This window comes from Podarcis erhardii (assembly GCF_964252035.2).
Source record: "Podarcis erhardii genome assembly, chromosome: 9".
Classification (NCBI taxonomy): Eukaryota; Metazoa; Chordata; class Lepidosauria; order Squamata; family Lacertidae; genus Podarcis; species Podarcis erhardii.
The window spans coordinates 80,747,504-80,763,746 of NC_138512.1; the positions used below are offsets into that span (position 1 = coordinate 80,747,504).

General features: G+C 53.5%; 1 protein-coding gene across 1 annotated transcript; it reads left to right on the forward strand.

The window, feature by feature from the left end:
* The first annotated feature begins 3,213 nt into the window (after positions 1–3,213).
* Positions 3,214–16,243, forward strand: TTC31 (tetratricopeptide repeat domain 31). Its single transcript, XM_081877531.1, has 17 exons — positions 3,214–3,324; positions 5,144–5,382; positions 5,894–5,977; positions 6,093–6,161; positions 6,576–6,775; positions 7,418–7,433; positions 7,505–7,711; positions 8,850–8,904; positions 9,075–9,165; positions 9,875–10,016; positions 10,103–10,207; positions 11,586–11,655; positions 11,883–12,006; positions 14,547–14,621; positions 14,772–14,874; positions 14,971–15,092; positions 15,418–16,243. The coding sequence occupies exons 1-17, from the start codon at positions 3,249–3,251 to the stop codon at positions 15,488–15,490; spliced, it is 1,851 nt and encodes a 616-aa protein (XP_081733657.1). The 5' UTR covers positions 3,214–3,248; the 3' UTR covers positions 15,491–16,243.

Genomic DNA, 16,243 nt, shown 5'->3' on the forward strand with positions numbered 1-16,243 from the left:
TGATCCCTTATACAGTTAAATTGACTTATTTCGACAAGTGCCCTTTTAAGAATGGTTTTCTTTTAACAGATTGGTTTGAAGAGTTGAGAACCATGGGGCAAGATAAATTCAAATTGGACTCAGTTTGAACTGGGCAAGTGTATCCAGGCTGCAATTAGCTTTTGGTCCTTAAAGTGCAAGTGAGCAACTTCCCATGACTGCAAGACCAATAATAAAACCCCATAGGAAGCCAAGGCAAGGACATTTCCCTCAGGACGTGTCCAAACCTGTGGCAGCTGTGGTGAGTGCCAGGCAACATGGTTAATATGAAAGCCCTAAGTGGATTCACCAGGGATTGCCACTACTGTGAGACCACAGAAGAGCTACCTTGACACCTGAGAACACAAAAATGGCGGGGGACAAAGCAAACTGCATTTTTTTTTCAGTCAGTAGTGGACCTTCCTGCTAAATGTAAAGCATAGACCACTATTGAACAAAATACAACAGGTGTCCTTTTATGCGATATCCTATATCCAGCTATCTGCACTACTATACTTGCAAATGGCCTTAAGAGGCATGATTTGCAAGTCCCCTTCAGGTTTGCACAAACCCACACATCTAGTACGATAGATACAAAGTTATTATTTAGTGCATATCTATATAACATACACATACATTGTATTGGTCCGTGTTGCTCCCTCCTTTGTTGCCCTGCTCAACCCACCTCCTTTTCCATTAGGGCCTATTCCCACTCACACGGCACCCCTACCTTCACCGAGATTTAGGGTGCGGAGAAAAGATTTGCAAGTTCTTACAGAACTTTAATGCAAATCTATCTCCGAATGGGGGACTGTTACGGAGGGGGGGGGCATGTCTTCTTCACCTTCTTCTTCGCTACAATATATCAATTTATTTCCAATTGTCAAAAGGGACTAAAATCTATAAAATTCATAGAAAATCAGCGTGCCAGTTTGCTCAATTACTCTAGGACTCCATCACATCTCCCCTGTCCAGCATAATCCCTCAAGCAAAGTGTCAAGACCCTAATCCTTTCAAATTGCTCTGATCAGCCTTTCCTCCAGACAATGTCAGGTGGCAGACTATGCATATTTGAGACCATTGTTTTTTCATCCCCAGGAAGTGTTTATCTGTGCATATCTCCAGCTCTGCATATTCCCCCCTCCCTCCTCCATATGTTAATCTGTGTAACCCCCCCCCCACCTTCCTGAAGTGCTGATCTGTGTAACCCCACCTTTCTGTGATGTATTCATGACGTGTTTTGCACTGTATTCTGGGACATGGAGGGAGTTTCAAAAACTCATGTCACCCCTTTCTCACTGTTCAATCTCGCCTTGAACCTGTTGCGCAATAAACTTGGATCTTCTGCAGTTTGCTCCTGTCTCCGGCTGAGCTCATTTTCCTCCGCAGGGACCCACGGACTTAGTCCGATGAGCTGGGTGGCAGAGTAGCCTCGCACCCAGATTTTTGCCGTAACAGGAGTCAACAGACACTCAAGGAATAGTTTCAGAGAAAAAGCTTTATTTCTACCATCCATGAACTGGTAGAAGGAGCAAGTGTGATAGTTCACAAACAAGCACGAGTCCACAGTCATTTGCACAGAGTATATATTCCCCTTCCAGTTCCCTCCCCTTTCTCCTCCTCTTCAGGAGTCCTGCCCCATGTGTTTCCTCTGAGCATGAACAGAAAGCTCCTGTCTTGGGACTCTTCCCAGGAAAGGGGGGGGGGGGTGAGAAGCCAAGGGATTTCAGAGTGTTCAAGATATGTTTCTTTCTCTTGCTCTAGTGGCACAGTTCCTGGAAAGGAAAGTTGCAATCTGGTTAACAAGGCCAACTAGCCTGAGAAATGAAAAAAAACATTGTTTTATTCAGCTACCTTTGTTACAGCAGAGCAGATGCTTAGCTAATGCCTTTTAGCTGAGAAAATGATTTTGAAAAGCTTTGAGCCTGCTTTGGGGGGGTGTGACTTCGGGCCTAGGTGGGGTCACCTGTCCTCACCTCCTTCAAGGGGAGGCAATTTCAAAAGTATGCATGGCCCAGAACTGTTGCAACAGTCCCCCCCCCCGGAACATTGGTGTGCAAGCTCTTATATAGACTTTTGAAATTGCCACCCTGTAGCTCAAGACCAATGGGACACAGGTGGTGCTGTGGTCTAAACCACTGAGCCTTGGGCTTCCCCATCAGAAAGTTGGCGGTTCGAATCCCTGCGTGAGTTCCTGCTGCTCTGTCCCAGCTCTTGCCTGTGGACAAACACCAGCTCCCTCGGCCAGTAAAGTGAGATGAGCGCCGCAACCCCAGAGTCCTCCGTGACTGGACTGAACTGTCATGGGTCCTTTAACTTTTACCTTTTTTTTTTAGCTCAAGACCACCCCCCAAAACATCCTACATGCATCATAGAAGGAGGTGGTCCCCAGCAGAAATACATCACAGCTCCATCATTGCTCCATCACTGACATGTCACAAAAGGGGAGGGGTTAACCTTGGCAAACAGGTCCAGACAAGTCCTTGGTACCAGATTAGCCTAAGCAGACATGGCGGGGCAAGACTCAGGTATAAGATGAGCATAGACAAATATGTCTTAAGGATCCACCACCCAAAAGTGCAATAGAAGTTCCTTTGCTTGTCTGGAGCCTGAGACCAAGTCTGGTGATGAGATTTGGCTTCCCTTGGCTAACAATGAGCCCAGCAATTGTTACCTCTGGGACCTTCTGGAGTCCTTTTTCAAGGGGAAAATAGCTTTGGACTGGGAAAGGAGATGATTTTATATTATTTTTAAAGCTAGGTGACTTCCCTGAGCTGTCAAGTTGGAAGGATACATTCAGGCATAATATTTGTAAGATTTAACTTTAAAGATGTGCCCCCCCCCCCCGTGATTTCCGGAACAATATATTTCGGAGAAGCTAGAATTTCTCTCACAGAGCCTCTCGCTTCCCTTTCCGCTTCCGCTTCCGCGTAAGGAGAAGAGCCGGGTGAGCTTGCCCTCAGCCAAAATGGCGCCCGGGGTGACTTTCCCTCGACCAAGATGGCGCCCGCCTCTCCGTTTCCGGAGGAAAGGCGCCACTTCCGTTTCCGGGCGGAAGCGGGCGGGAGGCTGGTGGGAGGCGGGGCGGGGCGGGCCGGGCTCTGCCTTTCCCCCGCTTCCCCGCAGGTCCGGCTCCGGGAGACGCCCGGGACCCCCTCGAGCAGGGCGGGAGGGAGGGAGGGAGAGGAGCCCCCCGCCCCGCTGACGCCCCCCTCTCCCCCCAGCCCGGGATGGCGCAGCGGGGGGCGGACCACGTGCCCTTCTTCCTCCACGAAGCCAACGCGGAGGCGGGACTGAGTTGCGCAGGTGAGGCGGGCGGGGGGGGCGGGGGGCGCGCACATGCAAACATGCAGCAGCAGCAGCAGCATTTTATTGGTATGCCGCTTTTCCATAGGTGAATAATAATAAGAATAACAACAACAACAACAACTACTTCTCCCCTGCCCTTTCCAAGGAGCCTCCTGGGGCCGCGTGCTTGCATCAGTCCTGGGGGGCAGGGGGCGTCCCAGCGCCCAGTCTCCCTCGGCTTGGCTTCCAGACAGTAGTAGTAGTAGTAGTAGTAGTTGTTGAGTCGTTTAGTGGTGTCCGCCTCTTGGTGCCCCCCTGGACCAGAGCACGCCAGGCCCTCCTGTCTTCCACTGCCTCCCTCATGCTGGCAGCTTCGAGAACACTGTCCCACCATCTCGTCCTCTGTCGCCCCCTTCTCCTTGCGCCCTCCATCTTTCCCAATATCAGGGTCTTTTCCAGGGAGTCTTCTCTTCTCAGGAGGAATAGTAGTAGTAGTGGTGGTGGTGGTAATTTATTATTTCTACCCCGCCCATCTGGCTGGGTTTCCCCAGCCACTCTGGGCAGTTTCCAACAAAAGATTAAAAATACATTAAAACATCAGTCATTAAAAACTTCCCTAAACAGGGCTGCCTTCAGATGTCTTCTAAATGTCAGATAGTTGTTTATCGCTTTGACATCTGCTGGGAGGGCGTTCCACAGGGCGGGGGCCACTACCAAGAAGGCCCTCTGCCTGGTTCCCTGTAACTTGGCTTCTCGCAATGAGAGAACTGCCAGAAGGCCCTCGGAGCTGGACTTCGGTGTCCGGGCAGAACAATGGGGGTGGAGACGCTCCTTCACGTCTACTGGGCCTGTTCCCGCCGATGCACAAGCCAGTTGAAACCATGCTCAAAGCAGCTTAGAACATGACAAGGTTTACACAATCACAAACGTAACAAAGGTCACAAACAATAAATAAAACACATCAAAAAGTACATTATTAAATGGAAACAATTTACACATAGATCATAAGATCCGAAACCAAAGATGCAACAATAAGAGCAATAACAGCAACAACCTCTCCCAACCCCCTGTAAGCAATACCCCTAGATGTGTATACAGGGGTTCCTGCACTGCAGGGGGTTGGGCTAGATGACCCTTGGGACCCAACTCTGCAGTTCTCGGATTCTAGGATATACACACAGATATTGCACAGGGTGTGTGTGTGGAGAGGCAAATGGTGTGAGTTGCTGAGTCCTGAAGGTACTGTCAAGGGAGTGCATCAAAGCAAATGACAACCCCACCTTGCAAACCATGGGTGGGTTTAATGAACGGAGGGGGCACAGGGTTGACCATGGAAGCTCTATGCCCCTGAGCAGCAGTTTCTGGGAATCACAAGTGTTGCGCTCAGGTTCCCTTGGGGCATCTGGCTGGCCCCCCTGAGAGTGGGATGCTGGACTAGAGAGCCCGTTGGTCTGACCCCACAGGCTTTGCTCTCTTGCTCTATGTTTCTGCATCAGGATGGCTCTGCTCTGCTGAGACAGGTGCTTGGGGACTGCCCCACAGCTGCCGCATTTTGTCCCAGAAGCTCACCAGAGCCAAAGGCGAAGCCTATTTCAGAAGTCCTGGCTTCAGACCTGGCCATAAGAGCAGAGACCAAGTCAGGGCTAGCTCTTGCCGCTCTGGGCTGGACAAGGGCACAAGAGGGCATGTCCTTGTGTGCCTGCCCTGCCTGCTTCTTTCTCGGCAACGGTGCCCCTTTCCTCTCTCTGCTGGGTATTTCCCCCAGGCCACGCCCAGGGTGCGTCAGCTGGGTTACTGTTCCCCCGTGCCTCACGCTCACTGTGTGGTTTCTCTTCAGACGTGGACAACAGGCCTTGCTGGTTTTGTGCCAATGATGACTACAGTGACGATGACTGGGGGAGCGACGAGGAGGAACTGGAGGAAGAGAGGGCCCAGAATGCCAGCCCGGCCACATTCTGTGGCTTTAAGAAATCCTTCCTTTGCAAGCCTTCTGCCTTTGCCCTGCCAGCAAGCGGCAATAAAGACAGCCCTCTGCTGGGCATTTCCCTGCCCTGGAAGCAGCAGCTCACAGCTGAGGTGAGGCATGCAGCCAGTCCCTGTTCACGCTCCTCCAGCCTTGCCTGCCTCGGGGCAGCTGGTTCTTCCCTTGACTTCCTGCAACCCCATGGCTCTTGCCTCATTCTCTGGATTTCACCCTTAGCTGCCGACTTACTTCTCTGAAAGGAATTGGGGGGGGGGGTTCCATCCCCTTTCCTTTGCTGTCCTTTCCATCTTTGCTGCCTGCCAGACCAGACAGCACTTCCTGAAAATAATAATATAATTATTATTATTATTCATACCCTTCCTATCTGGCTTGGTTTCCCCAGCCACTCTGGGTGGCTCCCAACCAAATATTAAAACACAATACAGTATTAAACATTGAAAACTTCCCTAAACGGGGCTGCTGCCATGAAGCCCGTGCTTGAATTCTGTCCTGCCTTTTTTGTGGGGAGCCTCAGCGCATGCTGGGACAGGTAGGACAGTGATGTGTGTCTGTGCGCACCTGCTTGACTATGCTGAAAGGTCTCACTGTCCTTATCTTTCTCAGGAAGCGGCGAGGAATGCTGCAGAGTTGGTTGCCGAAGAGGAGCGCATCAAGAAGAAGGCTGAGAAGAAGAGGATGAAGAAGAAGGTGCTTGCCTCTGTGCGATCCGCGTGGTGGGGGGGCCTCCGCTGGGGGAGAGGTTGTCCTTGTGCCTCAGTGTCCGTCCGTTGGCCCCATTGCGTGTGCTGCTTTCTCTTTCCAGAGGCAGAAGGACCGGAAGAAGCAGGAGAAGCGAGACCAGGAGCTGATGGCCAAGAGCATAGCTGAGGCAGTGAGTGGCCCCGGGGGGGGGGGGTCTGCACGTTTGCCCATCTGCCACAGGGGATGCACAGCCCTTTCAGAGCGTTGCTGTGTTGCTTGCCGGCAGGTTCAGGTTGCTCAGTTAAAGTGGATTTGCAGCATCGCACAACCTCCCTGCAGGCAAACTGCAATGAGGGCTCAGGAAGAGACCCTTCTCCTCGCCTTGAACCTTCCTGCTGCTTCCAGGCTGGCAAAATGGGCCACAGTCAGGGAAGCTCATTGGCAAGCGAGGGCCTTGTATTTAGCATAGAGCTCCAAAGTCCAAAGGGTTGGCCTGGGCAGAGGTGGGTTGTACAGTAGGGCCTGCTGCAGAAAACCCCTTGGTTTTGCCCCAGAGGCCGGTGGCGCCGTGCTGCCCTCACAGGCTGTGTCTCTCCTTGTGCAGGATGAGTATTTGAACAGCAGCAGCGGTGTGCAAGGTTCTGCCTGCCTGGCTGCCCTTCCGAGTGCCTTGGGACCGGCCCGGCCCGATTCAGAGGAGAGCTCCACCCAGGACCTCAGTGAGAACATGGCTTCCCCGGGCAGGAGTCCCAGCAGGAGCACAGAGGAGGAAACGGAGGCAAGTGGGACCCATACACTCCCTCTGTGAGGGAGACAGGCTCAGCAAGGGGGGCGAAGGGGAAGAGGGAGCCTGTGGGTCTGGCAGAACAACCCAGCCCCTCAAGTTGGGCAGGCAACCTGGTGCCGTCCCTGAAGTTCTCTTCAGTGCAGCTGGGGCTTGTCTGCGCTTCTAGTTGTGCATCAGAACATGCAGCTTAGGGGGAAATTCCCTGTGAGGAAAAAATGTGTATTGTGGGGCTGGAATAATATTTCTTTCCTTGTGTGCAGTGGTCCCAGTATGGCTCAACCTCTAACAGCAGCTATTTTCTTTCTGCGTTCTTTGGAAAGAAGAAGCCGGGCAGAACTTGTTTTCTCATAACAACAAAAACTTTATTATTTATAGGCTGCCCATTTGAGTGGGTTGCTCTGGCCACTCTGAGCGGCTCCCAACAAAATAATTAAAACACAATGAAACACCAAACATTAAAATACAGGGCTGCCTTCAGCCGTTTTCTAGAAGTCAGAGTTCTGTATTTCTTTGACATCTGATGGGAAGGCGTTCTGCCCGATTCCCTGTCACCTCCCTGTTCTTCGCCTTGGCTTGATGCAGGCTGCGTATGGAGGGTCAGGGGCCCGAGAGAGGCTGCTTTCATTTGTGGCTCTGCCCATCCCTGCCCCATGGAACAGGAAGCAGCCTTTCCATGTGGGTCCTGTTTGGTGCGGGGAGGAGGCATTTGTGACCTGGCTTCTCTTTGGGGAAGTGCTCTTTTTTAGGGAAGGTGTTTGAGAGATTCAGGACGTGGCCCAAAGTTGCTCTTTCCTGTCTCTCGCCTGCAGGAGGAGCTTGATTTGACCAGCACTTTCGTATCGAAAGCTCGTCTCAAGGTGGGCTCCAAGCCCCTCCCACTGCCGCTGCCGAGAAAGGAGAAGGCAGCCGCCCAGCCGGACAGAAAGGAGCCAGAGGTGAAAGAGCAGGAGCAGGTGAGGACAGGTTGGAGAGTGGAGTTGGAAGGGGGTCCCCAAGGCTCATCTAGACCAACCCCCTGCAGTGCCAGAAACTCAACTAAAGAATCTCTGACAGGTGACCATCTAATTGCAGTTTGAAAAACTCCAGCAAAAGAGAGTCCACCACCTTCTGCGGATCATCTAGTCCAAACCCCTGCATTGCAGTTATTTCCAACATTTGGTTGGGGTCTCCTTTGTTGTCATTTGAATCCATTGGTTAGGGTCCCGCCCTCGGGAGCAGCAGAAGCTTGCTCCATTGAAGCTAATGGACTTGGCTTACTTGGGTCGATTAATTGCACTGGCTCCCGGAAGAGTGCAGGGTCAGGTTCAAGGTGCTGGTCTTGACCTTTAAAGCCCTTTGTGGCTTAGGGCCCTCGTATTTACGGGACCGCCTCTCCTGGTCTGCCCCACAGAGGACCCTAAGGTCCATGAAGAACCATAGTTTAGAGGTCCTAGGCCCTAAGGAAGTCAGACTATTCTCCACCAGGGCCAGGGCCTTCTCAGTGATGGCTCCGACCTGGTGGACTGCTCTGTCCCATGAGACCAGGGCCCTGCAGGATTTAACCTCCTTCCGTTGGGCCTGTAAGACAGAGCTATTCCGCCTGGCCTTTAGTTTGAATTCAGCCTGATCTTCTATTTCCCTCGCTGGCCCAAGTAGGACCAATTCAGCCAGCTAGGCCTGGTGATTATCTAATGCTTATTAGATGTATTTCCCCTAAATTGATTTCTGAACTTTGAATTTTATTGCTATTCATGTTTTTATACTGTATTTTATGCTGCTTTTACAGCTAAGTGTTTTAAATTGGTTGTTAGCCACCCTGAGCCCGGTTTTTAAACTGGGAAGGGCGGGGTATAATTAAAAAAAATATTATTATTATTATTTATTAGATCTGGTCTAACTTAATTTGTACATGGCCCATTGCTCTCTGTCCCCTAAGCTGTGCAAATTAGGAATCCTCGTCATTCGTGGGCACTTCTGATTAGAATTCTGGTTCTGTAGAAGATTCAGGGCAGGTGGGGGAATCATGGCCTTGGTTTTTTGGCCACTGATCACAGTCTTCCTCTCGAGGAGAATTACAGGAGCTCAGACCCCATTCCTTGCTGCTTCTTCCAGGTTCCGAAGTCTGGGCTCCAGATGACTCCTGTGGAGCAGAGCATGGTGCTGGCAGGTGTGTGTTTGCCCTGGAGTGCTGGCAGTCTGCCCCCGCCTCCCTTTTCAGAGGTGCTGAGCGGGAGCGCTTAGCCTTCAGGGGGCAAAGCCTTGGACCCGGGTCCTCAGCAAGCTCCCTTCCATTCCTGTGATGGCCTTTTCTTCTTGCTTCTTGCATGACCCTTAAAGATTGCGGCAACGAGACTGCCAAGCAGGGGGGCTACCAGGAGGCCGTGCTCCTGTTCACAGAAGCCGTCAAACTCAACCCGCGGGAATACCGGTGAGCCCTGGGGCAGGTGAGGTCCCCTCCCTTGAGCATGGCTGGGGGAGCTGTGCCAGAGTCCTCTGCCCTTCCGTACAGCCGGAGGGGGCTGTCTGGGGGGGCCTCTGGGGATCTGGCAGGATCAGGGGCAGGATCTGGAAAAGCACTTCCCTGGACCATTAAGCTGGCTGAGTAGAAAGCTGCCCCCGAGCCCTGGGACTGCCCACTACGTGACTCCAGGTAAGGCTGTAGCTCCGTGGTAGGTTCAGAAGGTTCCGGGTTCAAACTGCGGCGTCTCAAAGCAGGGCTTGTGGAAGGCCCTTCTCTGAATCCCTAGAGAGCTATGGCAGATTGAGACAGATGGAACAGTGAGCAGAGCCTGAATAAGGATCACGCCACTGTTTCGTCTAGCCCACGGCCATCCAGATGCCTGCTGGAAGCAGGATTCGCACCCAAGAGCGACTCTTCCTTCCTTCGGTTTCCAGCAGCTGATTTTCAGAGGCATTGCAGCCTCCATCTGCGGAGAAGGAGCCTAGCTGTCATTGCCACTGGCTCTTGATCGCTCTCCTCCAACCTTTTGTCTTGTTAAAGCGACTCAATTTGGGGGCTTTCTCTGCCTCCTGCGGGAGCCAGTTCCGTAGTTTCTGTGCTACTTAGACTTCCTTTTCTCCAGCGTTTGGCTTCCTTGGATGCCCACATGTTCACCCTCTCCCTCCCCTTCCGCCAGGTTCTTTGGGAATCGCTCCTTCTGCTACGAGAGGCTGCGGTGCTATGCGGAGGCTCTGCGCGACGCCCAGGTGGCCCTCAGCCTCCACCCCGGCTGGCCCAAAGGCCTCTTCCGCAAGGGCAAGGCCCTCATGGGCCTCAAGGTAGGGGTGAAACGGGTGGGGCAAGGCTGGGCGGGTGGCCTCCCCGGTGAGACTGGATAGCGACCGTTCTTCTTCCCTCCCACCAGCGTTACGCAGAGGCCGTGAGGACCTTTGAGGAGCTCCTGCACTTTGACGGCTTCCGTGGAGATGCCGCCGTCCAGCTGGAGAAGTGCCGGGTTCAGCTTCTGCTGGTGAGCTGAGCTGGAGGCCAAGTCCTCCGTGCCCTTAAGGAGAGGGTGCCCAGAGCTGCAGCCTGGCTTGGGGCCGCCGGGATCCAGGAGGGCAGCTCGGCAGAGATAGTTTGCACAGGTCAGGGCACCTGTGGGGATTGGGCGAAGGAAGCCACCTGAGAAAGAAGGGGGTCTCAGTGGGGTGGAGAGCAGCGCTAGTAGGCACGTTCTGCTACTGGCGCGGGCCCCATTGCGACACTGGAGATTTCTGGGCACCAGGAAGAACTTTCTGAGGGTAAGAGCTGTTTGACAGTGGAAGGGACTCTCATGAGAGGTGGTGGACTCTCCTTTCTTGGAGGAATCTCAGCTAGAGATTCCTACGTTGGAGGGGATTGAACGAGATGACTCAGGGTCCCTTCCAGCTCTGCCAGTGCTGTGATTTTATCTACATGGTGCCTAGGGAACAACTTGCACCTTAATATCAGCAAGACAAAGGAGATGGTGTTGGACTTTTGGAGGAAGAGGGGAGAACTAGCCCCGCTGTACATCGGGGAGGGCTGTGTGGAGAGAGTCTCTTCCTTTGAATTCCCAGGAGTTTATCTCAGTGAAGACCTTACTTGGAAAATCAATACAACCCAGGTGGTTAAGAAAGCCCAACAGAGACTCCATCTCCTCAGAGTCTTGCGGACGAACAATGTCAATCAACATCTGATGATCTTCTTCTACTGGTCAACAATAGAAAGTGTCCTTTCATACTGCATCACGGTGTGGGACGCTGGTTTGACATCAACTGATAGGAAGTGCCTACAGAGGGTGGTGAATACGGCACAAGATATCATGGGCTGTCCCGTGAATCCGCTGGATGAAATAGCGGAAGAAGGTTGCCTCAGGAGAGTGAGAGAAATTCTCAGGGATGATTCACACCCTGGCTGGCACTTTCTTGATCTCCTGCCCTCAGGCAGAAGATATAGAGGCAGGATTAGTCGCACCAACAGGGTAAAGAACAGCTTCTATCCGTGGGCTGTTAGGCTGCTGAATGAAAAGATGACAACAGGGCAACTGACTTTGGGGTTTGGTGTGTGTGTGTCAGTAAACAAGGGGAATTAAAACTAAGAGAGCTGGGTAGGGGGTGCTCGTGTAATCTCACTGTATACAAGTTGTACAAGTCACAATAAAGTATTTCAATTTCAATTTTGTTAATCACCAAAACATGGTAAGTAGCGTGTGTAACGCTGATGCCCCACAACAAATGAAACCGATCTGTAGAAAACACAACTTAAAAAAAAAGAGACAACGCGTGTATTTTTGTCAACTAAGAAACCTTTAATAAAAATACATTTTTTAAAAAAACAAACACTGTAGCATACAAGTAAAGCAAACGATATTTTTCTTTGGACAGGAAAACAGTTTTGGCTCCTACCCTCCCGAGTGGAACGTCCGTGCCAGAGAATCCTCCTTGCCCCCCACTGGTAAGAGGGCTCTCAGTGGGGCAGCTCCTTCAGTCCACACGTGACAGAAACCCGGCGGCGATTGTGGGGAGCCGCCAGGGGCAGGGATCGCAAGCAGCCCATGGGCTGGCAGCACCCGGCGCGTGAGCAGTGGGGCGTTGAGCCTGCTGGTCCTAATGCATTTCTCCCTCCTCCTCTTCCTCCTCTCTCCCTCTCCCCTCCTCTCCTCCCGCTTCCTTCTTGGCAAGGTGAGCAGCCAGGTGGGCATCCCGTCAGAAGCATCTCCCAGGCCAGAGGGCACCTGGCACCTCTCACCATCACCAGCTCTCAGGGCAAAGGGCTGCTGCCATTAGCTGCGCAGGCCCCAGTCAGGTAAGGCCACGGGGGTGGGGTGGGGGGAGGTCTCAGGGCTGTGGCTGTGAGGTGAGGCTGGGCTTTCACCGAACCCGAGGGCATGCTGCTTTCCCCAGAACATTTGTACCCTGTTGGGATACTGCCGGGGAGACGGGGGCATCAGGCAGGCCCCCAGCTGGCTCCGGACGATCACCGGTCTCCGGTGGAACAGCATCAGTCAGCAACACGAGCCTTAGATACGTTTAGAGACTCGTGCACGGTCTGTCAGCAGAGAGTGTAAATCACCTCAGAGCAGAAGAGGCGGACAGAGAGATGTGCAAGCAAAATGAAGAGCATTTTATTCAGCATAGCTCAGGAACAAAGGAAAACATGTCTGCTTGCCTTCGTGTCCAGCAAAACAGCAGTACAGTCATACCTCAAGTTGAATGTGCTTTGGGATGAGCGCGTTTGAGTTGCGCTCCGCGGCAACCTGGAAGTAACGGAGCGCATTACTTCCGGGTTTCGCCACTTGCACATGTGCAGACGCTCAAAATGACGTCATGCGCAGAAGTGGCGAAAAGCGACGAGTGCGTGCGCAGATGTGCCATTGCTAGTTACGTTTGCTTCTAGATGCGAACGGGGCTCCGGAACGGATCCTGTTCGCCTCTAGAGGTACCGCTGTATAGCAAAAGCAACACACAACGGAAGTTCCCAGGAGACAGGGCAGGAAGTAAACAGGCGTGTGATACCCAACAGCCATGCCTGACCCGTTTAAGGTGGAATGGAACCCGATCCTAACATCCCCCCCTTCTTTCCTCCAAGGAGGTGTTGGTTCTCGTCCCCATTTTATCCTCACCACAGCCCTGTGAAGTAGCTGAGGCAGAGAGCAAATGTCTGGCCCCCCCAAGGTCCCCCAGGGGGCTCAATGGCTGAGTGGGGGGGATCTGAAGCCTGCTCTCTCCCTGCTCCCAGTCCAGCACTCGGACCACATGGACACTGTGAGCCCAGGCTCCTTTGATGCCTCTTCTGCATTCCAGGCCCTTTCGGGACTGCAGCATCCAGACAGCTTCTGAGAGCGGTGGCTGAGCGCGTACAAAATCAGCCTAGTGTGCAAAGGTTAAAAACTAGATGTTTTTGTATGCATTATAAAATGAAATCAAAAGAACTTTACAAAAAAAAAAATTGGCTCATCTTTGCCTGTGGCCCCATCCACAACCAGCTTGTAGCCCTCAGAAGGTTGCCTTGAAAGCAATGCGGCCCAGTTGTGGTTTTGCTCTGTGATGATCCAGAACAAGTCACAATACTTAGTTAGCAGAGTAAACAAAGCTTAAACTCAATGCAGCTTCGACCCAATATACCTGAAGGAGCGTCTCCACCCCCATCGTTCAGCCCGGACACTGAGGTCCAGCGCCGAGGGCCCTTTGGCGGTTCCCTCCCTGCAAGAAGTGAGGTTGCAGGGAACCAGGCAGAGGGCCTTCTCGGTGGTGGTGCCCGCCCTGTGGAACGCCATCCCACCAGATGTCAAGGAAATAAACAACTCTGACTTTTAGAAGACATCTGAAGGCAGCCCTGTTTAGGGAAGCTTTTAATGTCTGGTGTTTTATCGCTTTATTATTATTATTATTATTATTATTATTATTATCATTATCATTAATTTTGCTGAGAGCCGCCCAGAGTGGCTGGGGAAACCCAGCCAGATGGGCGGGGTATAAATTATTATTATTACTATTACTTTTATTAATGCAGGGTTCCCGAAATAGACCAGACTCAGTCAGCTTCATCCAGTATTATTTGCTAAAGGCAAATGAGCATAACAGTTCACGAATCCAACTCTTCTGGGTTGGGATAGTTGCAGCAAAAACCTTAACTTAAACTTACAATAAGACTAAAAACTTAGCACTTAAACATGCTGTATTCTGAACAGATCACCACACAGGAAACAAAGTAGAGAGAACCAAGAAGGAAAGAGAAAGTGAAACCCAGGCTATAATACTGGGCTGTTATTCTAGGAAGTGTGACCTTGGGAGAAAGAGATAAGCTGAACTCGGCTTCTCTGAAGGCCTAACCCCAAACATCAGGAACCTTCTGCTTGTTTCCTGGCAGAATGGAAACTTCCAGCTTGCATCACACAGAGAAAGTTCCAGAACCTTCTTGAATCAAATAGAATAGAAAAGACCTTGACACTTCAAACCAGTGCTTTCTGTCCTTCAAAAATGCCGACCCCGACATGAGCTGGAAGGAGTTCCCCTCCCGCTCCAGCCTTGGCCACTTGCTCAGGCTGCCCAAGAAGGGGGGCAGGGGCTGGGTCCCAGCTGCCTCCTGCCTGGCGGCATTTGGCCTTCCTGCTCCTGGCTGCCATGTCCCACATGGGCCAGTGAGCAGGTGGGGAGGAGCCTGGGGGCTCCACAGGGAGTTGCCCCCAATGGACTTGAGTGGGGCGGAAGCCTTGGATTTGCGAGCTCCAAGCGAGCTGTGGGTTGGGATGGAGGGAGCAGGGCGAGCCGGTGGGAAGCATAGGCAAGCTGAGCGTCCCCTGGCCCCCCTGGCGCCTGTGGGTGACGGGTGTGCTCTTCTCCCAGGGAGAGGTTTCCCGTGTGGGTGGGGAACCTGACGCCCGCCATCACCCAGGAGGTCCTGCTGTGCCACTTCCAGCCGTGAGTATGCCCCTCCTTCCGCCCTCCCCTGGCTCCTCGGGGCTTCAGCTGACCCAAACCGGGAAGGGAGCCTTGCTTCCAAAAGCCCCCAATCCTCCATCGCTTGGAGGCCGGCCAGCTTGGCTGACACCGACTCTCCTTGGGCCACAGGTTTGGGCCCATTGACTCCATCCGCTGCCTCCCACGAAGGTTCTGCGCCTTCGTCAACTACACCTGCCGGAAAGCGGCTGAGGAAGCCTATGTGGCGTTGCAGGTGAGGAGCTTCCCCCCTGTCCTTAAGGGGGGGGAGCATTGCTTTCTCCTGCCCCCCAGCTGTGGCCACAAAGGGTCTGCTGTGTTTCCCTCCCAGGGTGTGGAAGTCAGAGGCTGCCACCTCGTCCTGCAGCTGAAGCACCCGGTGCACGCCACCCCTCCCCTGGTCAAGGCACCTGGCAGCACCTGGCAGCAGCAGCAGGCGGTGCCTCCGAAGCGGTAGGCAGCAGGTGGGCAGTGCCTGTTGCGGGCATGAAGAGCGGCCGGCCGTTTCAGGCTGCCGTAAGGGAGCCGGGTGGATGTTGAGGCCTTCCTGCTGCCTCTCCCTCTGCGGGGCTTTGGGCGCAGAAGGAGGGGTGCAGAAAGGGAGCTGGCAACATGGGCAGGATGCCCTGCCGTCCCCTGATGGATGGAGGGGCTGCAGGAGAGGGGTGTGGTGGGCAGGAGGGGCAGGTCTGGGCCTTGCGAGGGCGAAGAGGGGTGCCAGTGGGAGCAGCGTCACTCCAGGAAGCAACAACCCCTCTCCCGGCTCCTCTTCCTCCAGGGAGACTCCTCTGGGACCTCCCGCCTTCCGGAGCTCCTCCTGGCTCCGCCGCCTCGGCCACCTCCCTCAGTGAAACACCTCGGCAGAGAAGTTGCTGTGCTTGTAAGCCGACAGCCCAGCTGGGCCCCTTGCGGCTGAAGATGCTGAAGATGTGGGGACAGGCCTGTCGGCTGCACCCTTCCTGCGGGTCGGGGGGGGGGACTGGTGGTGGTGGACACAAGCGCAGTTGCCTGTGGGAGCCCCCCAGGCACGTGGGACTGCTGGGTGGGCTGTGGCCTCTGTCTTCTCCAAGTCTGCCACTGGCCATTTGACCTCCCTCTGTCCTCCCTCTGGCTTCTGATGAGACCAGATGCAGACCAGCGAAACTGAGGCCGAGGACTGGGGCGGTTGGGGGGGTCTCTGCCCTCCTGGTGCTCTTGGGAGCCCTCCATTCTCCAAAGCAGGTATCTGCCCCCACCATGTGTGGAATGATGCACCTGCAGTAGGGCAGGCAGCTGCCTCTTCAGGCCCCCCCCCCAACTCTACTGCCTCTGTGGGGCTGAAGTCCTCTTCTGCTCCGGTTCCTTTGAGCCCTGCCCCTCCCTGAACCCTGTGCACTAGGTCCTGGTGAGAACGGGGAGGGCAGGAAGTTGTCTGTGTGTGGGTCCCCCTGCCTGAGGGTGTGGGGCTGGTGTTGCTGGTGGGTGGCCTTGGGGTGCCCCCTCGTTTGTGGGGCCCAGAAGGCAGGAGCGTTCTCCCCCTGCCCTTTGGGTTCTGCTCATTGTGTTCAGGGATTTGTGCCTGCCACGTGGTTTTTACACTGTTCACAATAAACTCATTAAAAGCC

What these genes read in the sequence shown, in the direction of transcription:
- TTC31 (XM_081877531.1), top strand. Translation starts at nt 3,249, where the DNA reads ATGGCGCAGCGGGGGGCGGACCACGTGCCCTTCTTCCTCCACGAAGCC. An exon ending in GCTGCGCAGGCCCCAGTCAG is followed by an intron (nt 12,007 to 14,546) that starts GTAAGGCCACGG and finishes CTCTTCTCCCAG; the next exon opens with GGAGAGGTTTCCCGTGTGGG. An exon ending in CAGGCGGTGCCTCCGAAGCG is followed by an intron (nt 15,093 to 15,417) that starts GTAGGCAGCAGG and finishes CTCTTCCTCCAG; the next exon opens with GGAGACTCCTCTGGGACCTC.